The sequence below is a fragment of the Phallusia mammillata genome, chromosome 3 (assembly GCF_965637545.1).
Source record: "Phallusia mammillata chromosome 3, kaPhaMamm4.hap1.1, whole genome shotgun sequence".
Classification (NCBI taxonomy): domain Eukaryota; kingdom Metazoa; phylum Chordata; class Ascidiacea; order Phlebobranchia; family Ascidiidae; genus Phallusia; species Phallusia mammillata.
In genome coordinates, this window is record NC_137254.1 from 586568 (window position 1) to 602553 (window position 15986).

The 15986-nt window shown below is 35.5% G+C and overlaps 1 protein-coding gene across 6 annotated transcripts in view; it reads left to right on the forward strand.

The window, feature by feature from the left end:
• The first annotated feature begins 163 nt into the window (after nucleotides 1-163).
• The window catches only part of LOC145220624 (multidrug resistance-associated protein 1-like), a 34667-nt gene continuing 18844 nt past the window's right edge, over nucleotides 164-15986 (forward strand). For 5 of the 6 annotated variants that reach the window (XM_080087821.1, XM_080087824.1, XM_080087823.1 and 2 more), the window contains exons 1-22: nucleotides 164-289; nucleotides 1890-2066; nucleotides 2587-2715; nucleotides 3729-3869; nucleotides 4338-4448; nucleotides 5760-5816; nucleotides 6299-6423; nucleotides 7193-7321; nucleotides 7679-7770; nucleotides 8160-8286; nucleotides 9213-9387; nucleotides 10103-10223; nucleotides 10970-11103; nucleotides 11815-11916; nucleotides 12176-12277; nucleotides 12840-12986; nucleotides 13377-13531; nucleotides 13610-13736; nucleotides 14035-14211; nucleotides 14606-14674; nucleotides 15222-15320; nucleotides 15614-15697. In XM_080087821.1, coding sequence (XP_079943947.1) covers nucleotides 251-289; nucleotides 1890-2066; nucleotides 2587-2715; nucleotides 3729-3869; nucleotides 4338-4448; nucleotides 5760-5816; nucleotides 6299-6423; nucleotides 7193-7321; nucleotides 7679-7770; nucleotides 8160-8286; nucleotides 9213-9387; nucleotides 10103-10223; nucleotides 10970-11103; nucleotides 11815-11916; nucleotides 12176-12277; nucleotides 12840-12986; nucleotides 13377-13531; nucleotides 13610-13736; nucleotides 14035-14211; nucleotides 14606-14674; nucleotides 15222-15320; nucleotides 15614-15697 — 2619 coding nt within the window. In that variant the 5' untranslated portion in view covers nucleotides 164-250. The remainder of the gene's footprint in view (nucleotides 290-1889; nucleotides 2067-2586; nucleotides 2716-3728; nucleotides 3870-4337; nucleotides 4449-5759; nucleotides 5817-6298; nucleotides 6424-7192; nucleotides 7322-7678; nucleotides 7771-8159; nucleotides 8287-9212; nucleotides 9388-10102; nucleotides 10224-10969; nucleotides 11104-11814; nucleotides 11917-12175; nucleotides 12278-12839; nucleotides 12987-13376; nucleotides 13532-13609; nucleotides 13737-14034; nucleotides 14212-14605; nucleotides 14675-15221; nucleotides 15321-15613; nucleotides 15698-15986) is intronic. The other variant, XM_080087826.1, reaches the window with a different exon arrangement.

The following is a 15986-nucleotide window of genomic DNA, read 5'->3' on the forward strand; positions in this document are numbered from 1 at the left end:
AAAAATTGCCAAACCAAACATTTTTTTCAAAAGAAAACTTGCACATGCAGCTGGCACAGTTTGCTGACTGGTATGGAATCTGCCATATTCTGCAGATTTGGTTAATGTTATTAGTTTATTGTCTATTTAATCTTTGAAACCATTTTTTGACCTCAACAGACAAAGGATTCAGGATAAATTTTATACTGTTTAGTAAGTAAATATGGAAATTTGTCTTTGGTGATCAACGGGAAGAAAATATTTGGCCGAAATGACAATTACAGAGTTTTGTGGTGGAGAAGTGTTCTTTGTAAGTGATTTTGTTTGTGTTTAAAACCTTGCTGCTTTATATTTCACAAACTATGCCACAAGGGTTGGCTAGCTATATAAGCTATGTATAAACAAACTATGTAACAAAGGTTGACTGGTCAATTGTTGTCAAACCTGTTTCAAGTGCTTGACCTACTTGCAAACTGTGCTTTTGTTCATGGTACACTTTCAGATAAAACACAGGAAAAGTAGGCCAATAAACTATTATGGGTGGTAAATCTGTTTGTAAGTATTTGAGATCTAAATTAGGTCTAGCATTGTCATGGACATTATGTCATCTTGCCCAAAATTATGAGATGTTGGTTACAATCTTTAAAAACAAACATTTTCATGGCAAACTAAAATCTCTTTTGGTAAAGGATTTGAAAGACACTGCTCTAAGCAAAATCATGGCTACCTTTTTTTAATTGAAAACTTGATTTCAATGAAAACAACTGCGCTAAAATTGTTAAATGGTGCAGTACATGATGTTTTACTGTGCAGTCTCTCATCAATGCACCCACAATGACTGTATAAGTCAGAAGGCCAAAAGCAATCCCTTTTCCTCATATATTTGATTGATGTTTGTTAATTACCCAAACTTTGCAAAGCATAAATTAGTAAATGTTCAAACAAAGTTCATATTTGACCAAGTATTGCTCATCCAGCAGTTTTATTGTAAACAATCGACGTTTCGACGTCCTATACAAGACGCCTTCACATTATGCCTGGCAGCAATAGCTTATTTCATGAAAGTTCATATTAAGTACAATACTTATAAAATTCTTTGATGTAACATAACAAACATATTTGTTACTGGTCAAATTAAACAATTATTAAAATGTCAATTTATTCCACTAATTAATTTGTTCATTACATATGCATAGGCATCCAGTCAAATCATGAGATATTTGCTACTTTCGAACTTTGGCAGACAAATTATTTTTGGCACATTATAGCAAAACGGGTGACACAGGGATTTTTTACAAACTGCTGAGTCATGGGGATTTTGCAGTTGATCAAGTGTTGCAAATGTCTTACTGAATGAGTGTTCTAGCTCAGTGGTTCTCAATCTTTTCCGGGTCGCGTACCACCTGACAATTTTTTTTATCGCTGCATACCTCCTAATGTCCTAAACCCTGTGTGAATGGATATACCAAGAAATTTTGTTCTGTTCTAGCTGCCAGATAAACTTAAAATCACAACTAGGATCAGCCTTGAAGCGATCATGCAGACCAATGATCACGGCACACTCATATAGAAATCATAGTACGCCTGTCCCACTAAAGGTGTTGCACCGAATTAAACCAGTCTCCCAAGCATTCCTATAAAATCTAGCCTGTGGTCAGATTCGAACCCATGACAGAGTCTTTCCTGGGTAATAAGAAATAGTGGGATTCAATTTTTTGTCAGCCAGTTCTAGCACAAAGTCACATTTTTCAGCTGGTTCTGTTACAAAAATTGACAGTAACCAGTAATGCTAACCGGTTCTCTCATAAAATTTCGTGAGACGGTTCTATAGAACCGGTGTGCACCGGCTGAATCCCACCACTGGTAATAACTAAACAAAATTAGGTTCTAACATGTATTGTACTTTATAGGATGCCGGGAAAGTATGGAATTCAACTGATCCAACTTTCAGCAACTGTTACCAACAACTTGTATTCGATTTGGTGCCTTGTGTGTATTTATGGATTTTCACAATCCCATATTATTTCATTACACGGAATTCAGAAGAGTCATACATACCAATTTCACCACTCTTTAAAGCTAAAGTGGTAAGATATTGTGTTTTGTTGATTGTTTAAAACCTTTAGTAGTCGTGCACACCACAAACCTAAAGTTTCTGTACATGTGGAGTATTGTATTAATTGGCAATTTTTTTATTTAATGAGAAATAACGGCCCAAATAGACATAAAAAGCGACATGCTTTATTGTTCAAACGTCGGCAAATGCTCATGCCATCATCAGTGATATAAAGGCCACATCAGTTACACCTGTTTATATCCACTCAAGTCACATAATAGATTAATAAAAAAAAGTTCCAAATTTCATTATTTAGACATAACTAAATTTATACATAGAAAAAAGTTCTGAAACTCATTATTCTCATCATTATACTTGTGAATAGATCCATACATAGTGTTCCAAATTTCATTATTTGGACATAACACAATGAATACACAGCAAAATATTCTAAAAATTTTAATAAATGTAAAGACATGGTTTCAATAAAATAGTTATTAATGCAATAACCACAGGCAACCCAAAATATAACCCTGCTAACCCTTTTTCAGATAACTACCATATTGTTATGGGTTTTTGCATGGACAAATCTGATTAGAAGTCTCGTGGAATGGGGTCAATCGGCAGCAAACGTACCAGCGGTTGACCTTGTTGTGCCCTTAATTGTTGGAATGACAATGGTTTGTTGTAAAAAATCATTTTTAATTATGTATTCCAGTACATTCAAAACATGTTATACCTGTCTAAAATTTTTTTTACCAATCGCACATAAAATACTGAATAAGCGTTTCGTCCACCAGGTTGCGTGTTTAACAAATTTGTCGTTCAACAGGTGTAATGCTAAACAAAATACTAGTTGTTTTTGTCCATAACTTGTATTTTTGCTGACGTTTCGCCCACCAGAATGGTAGGGCTTCTTCAGAGCAATGAATGATATGAGATGCATTACACCAGTTGAACGACAAATTATTTAAATTGCATATATTCGAGAGTTTTGTCGCTAGTTTTCATGGAAGTGGTTAAATATAAAACATTATGGGTTTGGTTCTTAAAATTACTAAAATGCAGGCTGGTAAACACATTTGTACCTGCCTATTGATTGTAAAAAGTCATTTGTAAACAAAAATCTTTGGTGGAACTTAGAAATGATTATAAATATCATAAATATAAATAACATATAAATGAGGTCTAGTTAAGATAAACATAAATTCATAACTGAGATCAGCCCTGAAGCATTTATGCAGACCAGCAATCACGACACACTCATGTATTAAATCATAGCACGCCAGGCCCATTGAAGACGCCATACCGAATCAACTGGACGCCAAGCATTCACCACCATATGGCAAGGCACAGATATAGAAAAATCTAGCCTGCGGTGGGATTCGAACCCAAGATGGGAGTCTTTCTGGGACCCGCGTTCTACCAACTGAGCTACGCAGGCTCAGTGGTGAATCTGCTGACGGTTAAATCACAAGCACTGTTGCTTACCTTGTCTGCTGCACATGTCAGCCTCATTTGGCCGGTTTTTCTTGCCACATGGAACATGATTTGTGACCGGCTGATTCGGTATGGCATCTTGACCTCACATACCAACTCCATAAATACATAATAATACATCTGGCCTTTTTATTAAATTCAAACTCAACCGATTGTTTCCTCGTATCTTACTCAAGTATTTTTGCTTTTCCAGGCATTAGCTGTGGTCTTGCTTCAATATGACAGAATGAAAGGAGTTCGTTCTTCAGGATTTCTAACTTGTTACTGGTTGTTGTTTTTACTCACATGGGCTTTTGTTTTCAAGTCAAAAGTCTCCCTAATTATGAGTGGAAAGGTTTGTTTTTACATTTTACTTTTTTTGCACTTAAAAAATCAGTTCAGGTAAAAACAGTTTTTTTATGACAAATACAATGACCAAAATTGTCATGAATTTTAACAGATCCATGTATAGTGTTCCATTTTGTTGTATTTTCTATAAATGTTCTTTTGTGTAATCATCTTTTATTACAACTTTGTTAAATAAATGTTTTAATGCACCAACCTCACATTCCAATGTGAGTCCCTGTCACATAACGCTTGTAGTAACGGTGCAACTGCAGCGCGTTTATCATCTTTCCACCCATTGTGCTTTTAAATTTGTCGCGCTTTATAATGTCTGAATGTTGCGCAGCTATTTCCGACTTGGTAATAAAATATTTTAGCGCAATTGTGCAGCTACGATTTGTTTCACCTAAGAAATAAACTTAACTCAACTCAAATAGTTGGAATTGTGTTGTTAAAAACTCAAACATTCTGTTTTCAGGTTTTAACTGGTGGTCAAATCTTAAGATGTGTTACGTTCTTTCTTTCCTACCTGGCGGTGATTGTTAACTTTGCATTCTGCTTCTTTGCTGATAAGCCTCCAGCATTTAAGGTAAACTATTTCTATTAGAGATTTTTTTGAACTACAAAGTTGTTAATGATTTGCAGCGGGTAATATCAGTAAGATAGTCTATAATAAATGTTTTGTAAAGATACCAGTGCCATTTACAAACTTATTTCAGGAAAATTTACTTAAGTGTTACTTTTTTAGTACCACCCCAAACAGCTTGTTGATTTTAAAACGCCCCATACCAGAAAAACTTAAAGATGTTTAAGGCTTTTAAACTAATAGTCGATCGACAATAAATTTCTTGTCAGAAGGAATCAATATTTTTAGAAACATTTTGTGAATGTATATGATGAATGATTAACGAGATATGTTAACGACTCTTTTTTCCCCTGTATTTAGTTTAAACTGCCCAGGTTTGTCAATAATTGCCCATTGTCCTTCAGTGCTTTGTTTATGATTACAAAAGCCCCCAGGGAGCTGCTGTCATTGGTTTTGAAAAGCAGTGCATTTAATTGACCTGTGAGGCCAACATTTTCTCCTTAAGTAATACTTGTTCAAACTCAAATGCACAAATATATTCCACACATAAAAAGTAATGAGACTAGCATAAATTTTGATATACTTGATGTCAATAGAAAAGTATTACGTTAGACAAGTATTATTATGTTTTAAATTTTCCTTTAAAGCCTGATTTAAAACCCGCAAACAGCTTAAATAAACCAAGTAAACCATTATTTGTTTAAATTCAAATGCACAAATATATCCTACACAGGAAATAAAGAATAGCATACAATTTAATACACTTGTTGCAATGAAAAAAAGTAAATATAGTAGACCAAGATTGCAGTATTATGAATCAGGGGTTGGCAATCTTTTAAGTGACATGTCCCAATTTTACTTATGCTGTTTCCATGTGTTAATGACCTCGCTCGCCAACGTTTTTCTAAATAAAAGTGGTTCGTGCCAGCAGATATCAATAATAAAGAGAAAGCAGAGTCTCATGTTCATGTAAGGCTGAATTTTAAGACAATGTCACGATAAAAAAGTATAAACAAGCAGTGTTAGTTCAATATAAACACACAAATCGGTTGGCGTGCCATGAAAAACCATCATGTGTACCAGTGGTTGCCGACACCTGCACTAGTTTATCCACACATGAATAGTAATAAAGAATGGCAAAAGATTTAATACACTAGTTGTCAGTGGAAAAAGTAATATGGTAGACCAAGATTATTGTAAACTATCCTTGTTCAACCGGCAAATAAAAAATCAACAATCATCAAACGTTTCAACGTTCTATACAGGAAGTCTTCATCAGGGTAAAAAAGATTACTATGTTTTTCAATTTTTTAGAAGGCAGATTTGAAAGCTGCAAACCTCGCAAATAAAACCAACATCACCTATATACAGGTTTACATGGTTTGGTGATGGCAAAAAATTTTGAAAATCTTTGCTTGATACTAATTTAGTGCTGCAGTAATTTGCAATGCTACTAACAAAATCTTTTTAATATTGCAAATTTTTAGATTTTCTGATCACTTTGTTCTGTGTGAACAAAAGTTGGTGTTGATTGTTTTATTTTAAATCTCTTTAATTTTTTGTGGTGTCGTTGTTTTTTTTTGGTTTTTCTACTAACATTAATACAGATGATCGATTGCTTGAATATTAATAATTTGCTTTCAAAATTAAATGATTTGCACTGTGATTTTAAATCATTTAACTGGAAATGGGTGATTTGCTCTAAAAATTCAATGATTTGACTGCAAATTTAACGATTTGTCTTGAAATTTGGTGATTTGCTCTGAAAATCTTGTGTTTGTTTTGCTTTATTTGTTTGATTTAAAGTTACAAAAAGTTACATAACTTATGATAATGGTTATGGTATTGCTTAGGCTCGAGAAGATGAAATCCACATGAGATTAATTCCGGCAAAATTGGAAGATGAAAAAACCCACGAAACATCGCCAGAAGAGGGCGCCACATTTTTGTCCAAAATCACTTTCTGGTGGTTTACAAGGTAACCCTTAACTTTGCTTTATAGTTCTACCAATCATTTAAAGCAGGGGTGGGCAACCTTTGTTACCGTGGGGCCAAATACAATAGCGATAATTAGATCGCGGGCCACACCTTTATATAACACAAGGTGATTTTACTCCGTTGCTTACCAAATATGCTTAACTACAAGTAAAATTCGCATGAGATTCTAGCAACATATTGCCAGGTCACAGAAAAATAGCATCAGGCGCACTAATCTGCTCAAAAAAATATTATAATTGAACTTGTTTGTTTGCCAGTACATTTGAAATCTAAGTGTCTCTGCGGGCCACCCAACCTTTAATCAATTGACTTGGACATAAATGTGTTCCCCTTTTTCTGTCATTATTTCAAGTAGCATTTTTAAACATGCCTTTCATGGCAGAAATACACCACCCTTATGTAGTTGCATTATACTGTTTTTAATGTATGCTGTTGACAGACTTTTTCCAGGAAAATTAAAGGAAATGTCATTTACATTCAAAGCTGTTCGAACTACAGTTTGTCATGTTCAACATACATTAGTTACAAATGATACATTATACAGTTTAAAACATATTCTACTATTGTTGAAATAGAATAAAAAACCGACTTTATGATGTCATAATGCCCATCAAGTCTTTATTTAACAGCGTTTCATTCAGATAGCAAAAAAAAAATGGTTCAATAAATGCATTTTTGACTAAGGTCACAGTAATTTCCAAAGCAAAGTGCTTTTGTATGCATAATAAGTGCTATTATATTTTATCCAGAATGGTGATACTGGGCTACAAACAACCCTTAGTTGACAGCAACCTTTGGAACTTAAAGAAATCTGATGCTTCGGGGAATATTGCACAACACTTCCTGAAAAACTGGAATGCTGAGCGGGCAAAAAACAGGTAAGGGTTACTGTGTGACGAATTGTTTACTGATATTCTAAATTGTTTACAAATAAATGCCTGTTTTGTGACTGTATATAATATATATATACTTGTATTTTTTGTTTACACAGATAATCTAAACTAATAATTATAAACAAAACACAGTTTTTGGCTGTTTTTTTACTCTATTTGTTTATGTTTCGCTTAAACGACGTAAATAGCTCAAAATGATTTCCATAAACAATATAACCATGGCCAATTGTGCCTTCACTTTTTAAAATTTAAGAAACAAGCAAATTAAAACAAAAACAAACTATTGCTGACAATTCTAACTAATGAAAAACTAACTACTGCCTTTTTATTATTTTTATTTAGTAAAGTTTTGTCGGCTAAACCTACCACATCGAATGGGTCAGCAAAACACGACAAAACTGCAGAAAAAGAAGTTTTGATTAAACACAAAAAAGGTGACTATTTTGAATTCAATTTAAAACATTTATATATATATATATATGTGTAGGTTGGATGTGTGCATAGATCGGTACAAAGGTTGGGTCAGACCTGTAAGCATGGGTGGTACACTGTATGGTACCACATGAACTGCATGGTACCAGATGTAAGCATGTAAGACTTGATTGGGGTAACTGGGACCAGATTTTACATCAATTTAATTACAAACCCACACCTAGACCCAAAATAGCCCTACCAATAGCTTTTTCCCCAATTTTTAGTTCATCCAAATTTAGAACCTAAACAGCTCATTATAAAATTCTAGCGAAAAATATAGTTCACAAACTTGAAATATTTAAAGTTGTTTTTACTTATCTGCAACGTTTCCTTGTTTTTATTCAATCAGGTGGCGGTAAGCGTAAAGGCTCGTTGCTATGGGCGATGTGCAAAACATTTGGTCCATATTTCCTTGTCGGAAGTTTGTTGAAAATTTGTCAAGATTGCCTTTCCTTTGTCGGACCACAAATTTTAAGGTAATAAGTTTTTACATTCTTTTTAGGCTAAGCTGGGATTAGAACCACCAACCTTTTAATCATAAACTTTAATTTAGCACATAAATGAGTATTGCTCTTCCAGCAGTTTTTAATTCAATTTTTCACGTTTTAACCAGGGAGTCGGTCCGCCTGTCATATGGGTTCAGGTTCGGTTCGGGTTTTTAAAAATGTATATTTTCGGGTTCGGGTTTCGTTCCCGTTTGGGCAAATTATCCGGTCCGAACCGGTTTGCGGTTTTTAAACCGGTTCAAATTTTTATTCGTTTTAATTTAATTCTACCTATCATCTACCTGGCTTTATTAAATATAAACTCATGCACTGTTATTTTTGACACGCCCTATAAGTGTTATCTCGTGTATTCTTTAGTGCGCTGTTCGCAAAATATAAAACAGACTGCATTTTTTACTGGTTCGGTTCCGGTTCGGGTCCAACGCCAAACAAAATATGGGCTCCGGTTCGGGTTTCTAGAAAATCGTAATTAGCGGTTCGGGTTCGGTTCGGGTTTAATGAAATTAACCGCTTAAATTTGTCTTGCAAAATATGTCATTGTCCTGATTTGTTACAAAAACTGCTGGAAAAGCAATACTCATTTATACATTATGTCTAGCAGCAATAGCTTATTCATTAATTTAACAGTTTGGGCAAAGACATTTTAAAACAAAACAGTGGTTCTCAACTTTTTTTATTGTCAGGGCCAGATGGTAGTTTTTGAAGTGTGTAGGGAGCCGCAAAAAACGAAACTTAAAAAATAACTAAATATTATTTCCTTGAAAGCTAAAAAGCAATCTTTGGTGGTTTTCTGAGGTTTGGTGCGAGCCGCAAAATAAGTTGTTGGGAGCCGCATGCAGCCCCGAAAGCTGCGTTTGAGAATGACTGTTTTAAAAGTTTAATTTTTAATTTTTTAGTGGTTTGATTTCGTTTACGACAAATGATGAACCAGCTTGGAGAGGATATTTTTTGGCTGTCTCACTTTTCGTGGTGGCGATGACACAAAGCACAATCCTTCAACAATATTTCCACATCTGTTTTGTTGTTGGCATGAGGTTAAGATCTGCAATTATATCAGCGGTTTACAGAAAGGTATTTACTTTTAATTGGTCCCTTCCCTAAAAGGGGACACATACAGTGGCGGCATTCAATATTTTTGGCAGCCGGTTCTATCACAAAAGTCATATTTGTCAGCCAATTCTGTTACAAAAAGTTCATTTACAGTAACCAGTAATGCTAACCGGTTCGCTGATCTCATAATATTTTGTGAGACGGTTATACAGAACCGGTGCCAACCGGCTGAATCCCACCACTGGACACATATCATTTTATTTTCTATGTTTTTCTGTTCTCGACTGTGCTGACTTATTTGACAATTGCAAGTTGTTGGTTTTTTTTGTGAGTCAGCAAAACTGAAAACCCAAGACCTTAAAGTTTTGCTGACATAACAAACAATAGTCAACAAAAATTTGACGAATCAGCAAAACTGGAAATCTGGTTTTCTGTTTTTGTTAAGAAATATTGGCACTGATATTTACTGATAATATTGACAACAATTGTTGAAACATTGTGAATATAACGGCCCAAATAGTCATAAAATGTGACATGCTTTATTATTCAAATGTGTTCATGCCATCATCAGTAATATCAGGACCACATTAACTTATGAACAAGTCTATTTTTTTCCTCAATCTATTGTTTTGGTATTTTTTCATAACTTTGCATTTTACATATATTTTTTTTTGTATTTGTTATACTTCTTATTTATATTTTTTGAACTTTGTGTAACTTTTTCCATATTTTTTAGGCCCTCGTTATGTCGAACTCAGCTCGTAAAGAAAGCACCCTTGGTGAGATTGTCAATTTAATGTCAGTTGATGCTCAGCGATTCATGGATCTCATGACTTACTTGAATGTGGTTTGGTCAGGTATATTTAAAACAATTGTGGATCCACTATTCTTAATTCATAATACGCCAGGTCTATTGAAGGTGTTTTGTATCTATTTCTATATGACAAGGCATTAGGAAAGAAACATCTAGCCTGCAGTGGGATTCGAACCCACAGAGAGAGCCTATTTGGGGTGCGTACTCTACCAACTGAGCTGCACAGGCCTCAATGGAGAACCCACCAAGTAGTAGTAGGAAATTGCTTGTGTGACAATTAATCAGTTAGAAAAAACATTAATTTACTACTGGGATCAGCCCTGAAACTTTCAAGCAGAAGTTTATTTTTAAATCATAGCACACCAGGCCTCTTAAAGGCGTAATACTGAATCAGCTGGTCTCCCAAGCATTCTTATATGGCAAGGCACAGGCTAGAAAAATGTAGCCTGCAGTGGGAAATGAACCTGTGAAGAGAGCCTATTTGGGGTCGCTGCTCTACCAACCGAGCTACACAGGCTCAGTAATGAGTCCGTTGAAAGGTTAATCCCATTAACCAGTAAATAATTTAGTTTGTTTAAATAATTTCATTGTGAACTGTGTGTTACTATAAGTTGAATGTTGTGCAGAATGTGCCAAATTTGCATAATTTTTATGTTACGACAAAGATTATCAAAGCATATTTCACTTTCTGTCCAACAAAATCTTACATAAATAGCATGGACAGAACAGCTTCTAACAATTGTGAACAGAACAATTGTTCAGTACTAATAACTTGATTACTTTTTGTAGGACCATTCCAGATTATTGTAGCCCTCTACTTCTTGTGGCAAGAGCTTGGGCCTTCAGTCTTAGCTGGACTTGCAATTATGATTTTGCTCATTCCATTAAACGCTCTCATAGCAAGCAAAGCAAGAGCTCTACAGGTGAGTGCTTGAAATTATGTTTGGTGGAAGTTTTGTTGGGACCCATGTGTTTATGCTTGCATATATAAGTAGGCTAAGGCTAAGAAAATATTTGCCAAAAAATCTTTGTTGGTTAAAATACCGTTTTTGTAATGATGCTTTGCTAACATGCACTAAAAAATAACTTAAAGTTGTGAAACACAAATGCTCTGATAGCAGTCATTAGCATTTAGATATAACACCCAGTTTAAAGATTACTGACAAATCGTTTTGTTGAACACACATGTTTAAATTGCATTTATTTGCATATAGTGCATGGTTTTAGACTTACTGACATTTTGCGCATATGATTTGTGTGTCGCCTTATTCTGCTGAGTCATCGTGACTTGCACAACGCTTATTTCCTTGTGGATGACTCAGCGAAATTAAAAAAAACGTGACCTGAATATTTTGCTGACTCGACAAACTCCAAGTGGACGATTTTTGCTGAGTCAGCAAAATATTTAGGTCACGTTTTTGAGTTTTGCTGACTCAGCAAAAAAATAGGCAACTGAAAGTGAAAGTTTGCTGACTCAGCAAAACTGGAAATTGCGTAGTAAAGGTTTTGAAAAGTCAAAAAATGGCTTAATAGCCGTTATACAAAAAGTATATTTAAAATGTTGAGTTTTTTGCTGACACTTCTCAATCAGTGTAAAGCAAATCATAGTTGTAATATGTCGTTTGTGTTTCTAGGTCAAACAAATGGGTTACAAGGACGAAAGGATCAAACTAATGAATGAAATTTTAAACGGAATCAAAGTGTTAAAGATGTATGCATGGGAAATGTCATTCAAAGTAAGGAAAAGCGTTAATATGCATTGGGATGTCCAAGTAAACCATATTTACATTGTATTGCAGGCCTAGTGAAGGTGTAACACAGAATGAATACGCTGTACTAAGCTTTTCTCAGAAAAAAATTTGCCGTTGAAATTAAATGTCAAAAATACCAGAAGAATCATAAAAAAAATTGATTGAAAAAAAGAATGAATGATAAAAACGAACTGAAAATTTTCTGCAAATCCACTTTTTAATAAACAACTACTTTTAATCTTAGGACAAAATTACGAAAATTCGGAGCAAAGAACTCAAACAACTTCGCAGAGCTGCTTATCTTAATGCCTTGTCCCAGTTTGCTGTTGTATGGACTCCTTTCCTGGTAAGTTGTCTACAATCTATAATTATAGACAATCTGCTATGCAATGAGATATGTAAGAGATACACCATATTTACCCGGTGTGGTTGGGATTAGAACCACCAACCTTACGATTGCAAGGCAGTTGCGCAGACGACTGGGTCATCTTAGCCGACGAACTTGGATTAGAACCACCAACCTTACGATTGCAAGGCGGTTGCACTAACCACTGGGTCATTTTAGAGGCCGAGCTGGGATTAGAACCACCAACTTTACGATTGCAAGGCGATTGCACTAACCACTGGGTCATCTTAGAGGCCGAGCTGGGATTAGAACCACTAACCTTTCGATTGCAAGTCGGTTGCACTAACCCCTGGGTCATCTTAGAGGCCGAGCTGGGATTAGAACCACCAACCTTACGATTGCAAGGAGGTTGCACTTACCACTGGGTCATCTTAGAGGCCGAGCTGGGATTAGAACCACCAACCTTACGATTGCAAGGCGGTTGCACTAACCACTGGGTCATCTTAGTTAGAGGCCGAGCTGGGATTAGAATCACCAACCTTTAAATACTCAATTGTTTCAGGTTTCGTTGACGACGTTTGCAGTTTATGTGATGATCGACGACCACAATGTGTTGGACGCGCAGAAAGCTTTTGTCTCGCTTTCATTGTTCAACATTCTACGATTCCCGCTAACAATGCTTCCTACTGTTGTGTCATCAATTGTCCAGGTAAACTCATAAATTTTTACATAAAACACAAATTATTTACTATTAATGTACGTTGTTATATATAACTGAATCTCGCGATCCCCTACTACGAAGCTGACATGTGCAGCATACGAGGCAGGCAACGGTGCTTGTGATTCGACTTTCGGCGAATTCACCACTGAGCCTGTGTAACTCAGTTGGTAGAGCGTGAGTCCCAGTTCGAATCCCACCACAGGTTAAATTTTTCCAGCCTACACCTTGCCATATGGTGGGGAATGCTTGGTGACCGACTGATTTAGTTTATCACCATTAATAGGCCTGGTGTACTATGGTTTATATGTGAGTGTGTTTATCAACATTCAAACTTGTATGTCAATATTATAATTAAACATATGTGAAAATTTTCTTTAGGCCAGCGTCAGTTTGCAGCGTCTCGAGAAATTTCTCAACAACGATGAACTGGATGAGAGCAACGTCGACAGAAAACCGACGTCATCCGCTAATATGATTTCTATAGATAACGGAACATTTAAATGGGACCGAGACCAAGATGATGTTCTGAAAAAGTTCGTTGAAAAACAATTTGTTTGAAAAACTACAGTAAACGTCGGTTCCATAGACATCATATTATTACTATTGTTTAGTATTTCTATGTCGGTTCCCGATGGTTCGTTGGTTGCAGTGGTTGGACAAGTTGGATGTGGAAAGTCATCTCTCATGTCAGCTATGCTGGGCGATATGGAGAAGACTGAAGGCCGTGTTGCAGTACAGGTCGGTTTAAAGCGGGTTGCGCTTGTTACATGCACAACTTTGCAAGCTTAAAGCGGGTTTCCTAACGAGCTTGATGCAGTCAACCATAGTACTTGTTACATGCACGACTTTGTAAGCTTAAAGCTGGTTTCCTAACGAGCTTCGTGCAGTCAACCATAGCCCTTGTTACATGCACGACTTTGCAAGCTTAAAGCGGGTTTCCTAACGAGCTTCGTGCAGTCAACGATAGCGCTAGTTACATGCACGACTTTGCAAGCTTAAAGCGGGTTTTCTGACGAGCTCCATTCATATTTTTCAGGGTTCAATTGCTTATGTTCCCCAACAAGCCTGGATACAGAATCTGACAGCTCAAGACAACATAACATTTGGGAAGGAACTGAATATTTGTCGATACCAGGATGTGGTTGAAGCTTGTGAACTGAAAGCTGACTTTGATATGTTACCAGCTGGTGATCAGACTGAGATCGGAGAAAGGGTAAGTTCCATAGGTTGAGGGTTTAAATCCGTCACTGGGTGGTAGTATCTTAGTCTTGTAAGCATGTGAAGCATCTCCACGTATATTTTGTAACACGAGCTATCTTGCCTCATTCATCTCACCAGCTTACAATGTTTGATGCTATAGACATGATATAAACGTTTGATTAACGAAAGCCTCTGACCGACGTTTTTGGCTGAATACCTCGTGTGTTATAATGACAAATATGCCAACTTAATATTTCTTAACTAAATTCCAATAGACATGCAAACGGTTTTGTGAACACACGACCTTATTAAAAAAAATACATGAAGTATCAACCACCAATAAAATAAATTCAATCCCATTTTTCAAATGTATAAGCAATTTTGTTAAACTTGTATTAATTTTTCAGGGAATAAATTTGTCGGGAGGTCAGAAGCAGAGAGTTGCGATCGCAAGAGCAGTTTACCAAGATGCACAGGTTTGTAACAACATAGATATACGTATGTAAACGTGACTCAATTAGATGTAAACGGGTGTAACTGATGTGGCCTTTATATCACTGATGATGACATTAGCATTTGCCGAAACGTTTGAACAATAAAGCATGCCGCTTTTTACGTATATTTGGGCCGTTATTTTCATTAAACGTATGAACAGATCCGTATGTAGTGTTCTAAACGCAGCTATAATATACAAAAAAAAACAGCTTTGTGGCTAAACCATAAGAAATATGCAATTAAGTTTTTGCATCAAATTTGTTTTTCACAAACAGTGTAGTTTTTTAAAAGTATTTCGTTAACTGGTTGCAATTATTTGTAAAATTATTCAAGTAGTTCTCTTTATTGTTCGGTTAAAAATTTATACCTTTGCGCCCTTACTCAAATAGAAATGACTTTAATCACTTATTTTTTAGTTCCTTGTTTACATAAACTGACAATTAAACACCTATATGTTGTTACGTCATACATGCGTGACGTCACAATACTTTATTGTTCAAATCGAATCAAGTATTGTTTTATATTCAGATCTATTTATTCGACGACCCGCTCAGTTCTGTGGATTCACATGTTGGTAAAAATATTTTCGACAACGTTCTTGGACCTGGCGGTTGTTTGAAAAGAAAAGTAAGAAAAAGCGAACAAAAATGAGAAATTATAATAAATACTATGAATTACAAAACAATTAAAATCTGAAAAAGTTAAAAAAACTCTATGTTTTTGTATGTCAACTATTGTTTGTTTTCTGCAATTATGTTTATTAATCAACTGTTTTTGATTCTATTTGAATAAGCAATGAAATAAGTTTAAACAATGAACAACAAAGCGATTAGTAAAAATTTAAAAAATTCAAAAAACCCTTTTTATTTGAATGCTTGTGGAAAAAATAAAATTGTAAAAAAAATTTTTTTTTGTTCCAGACGAGGATTCTTGTAACACATGGACTCGCATTTTTGCCACAAGTTGACAAAATCTATGTTTTGGTCGATGGACAAATAACTGAGGTGAATGACTGTTTATAAATGTAGAAAGCAAAATCTCGTTTCTAAAATTTTCATATTTTTCACTTTTGGACGTTTTTACACGCCTATATAAATCATAGCACTCCAAGCTGACATGTGCAGCATACGAGGCAGGCAACGGTGCTTGTGATTCGACTTTCGACGGATTCACCACCAAGCCTGCGTAGCTCAGTTGGTAGGGCACGAGTCCCGGAAAGACTCCTGTCGTGTGTTCGAATCCTACCACAAGCTACATATTTTCGTCAAAAAAATTTTCGATTTGGACATGCGG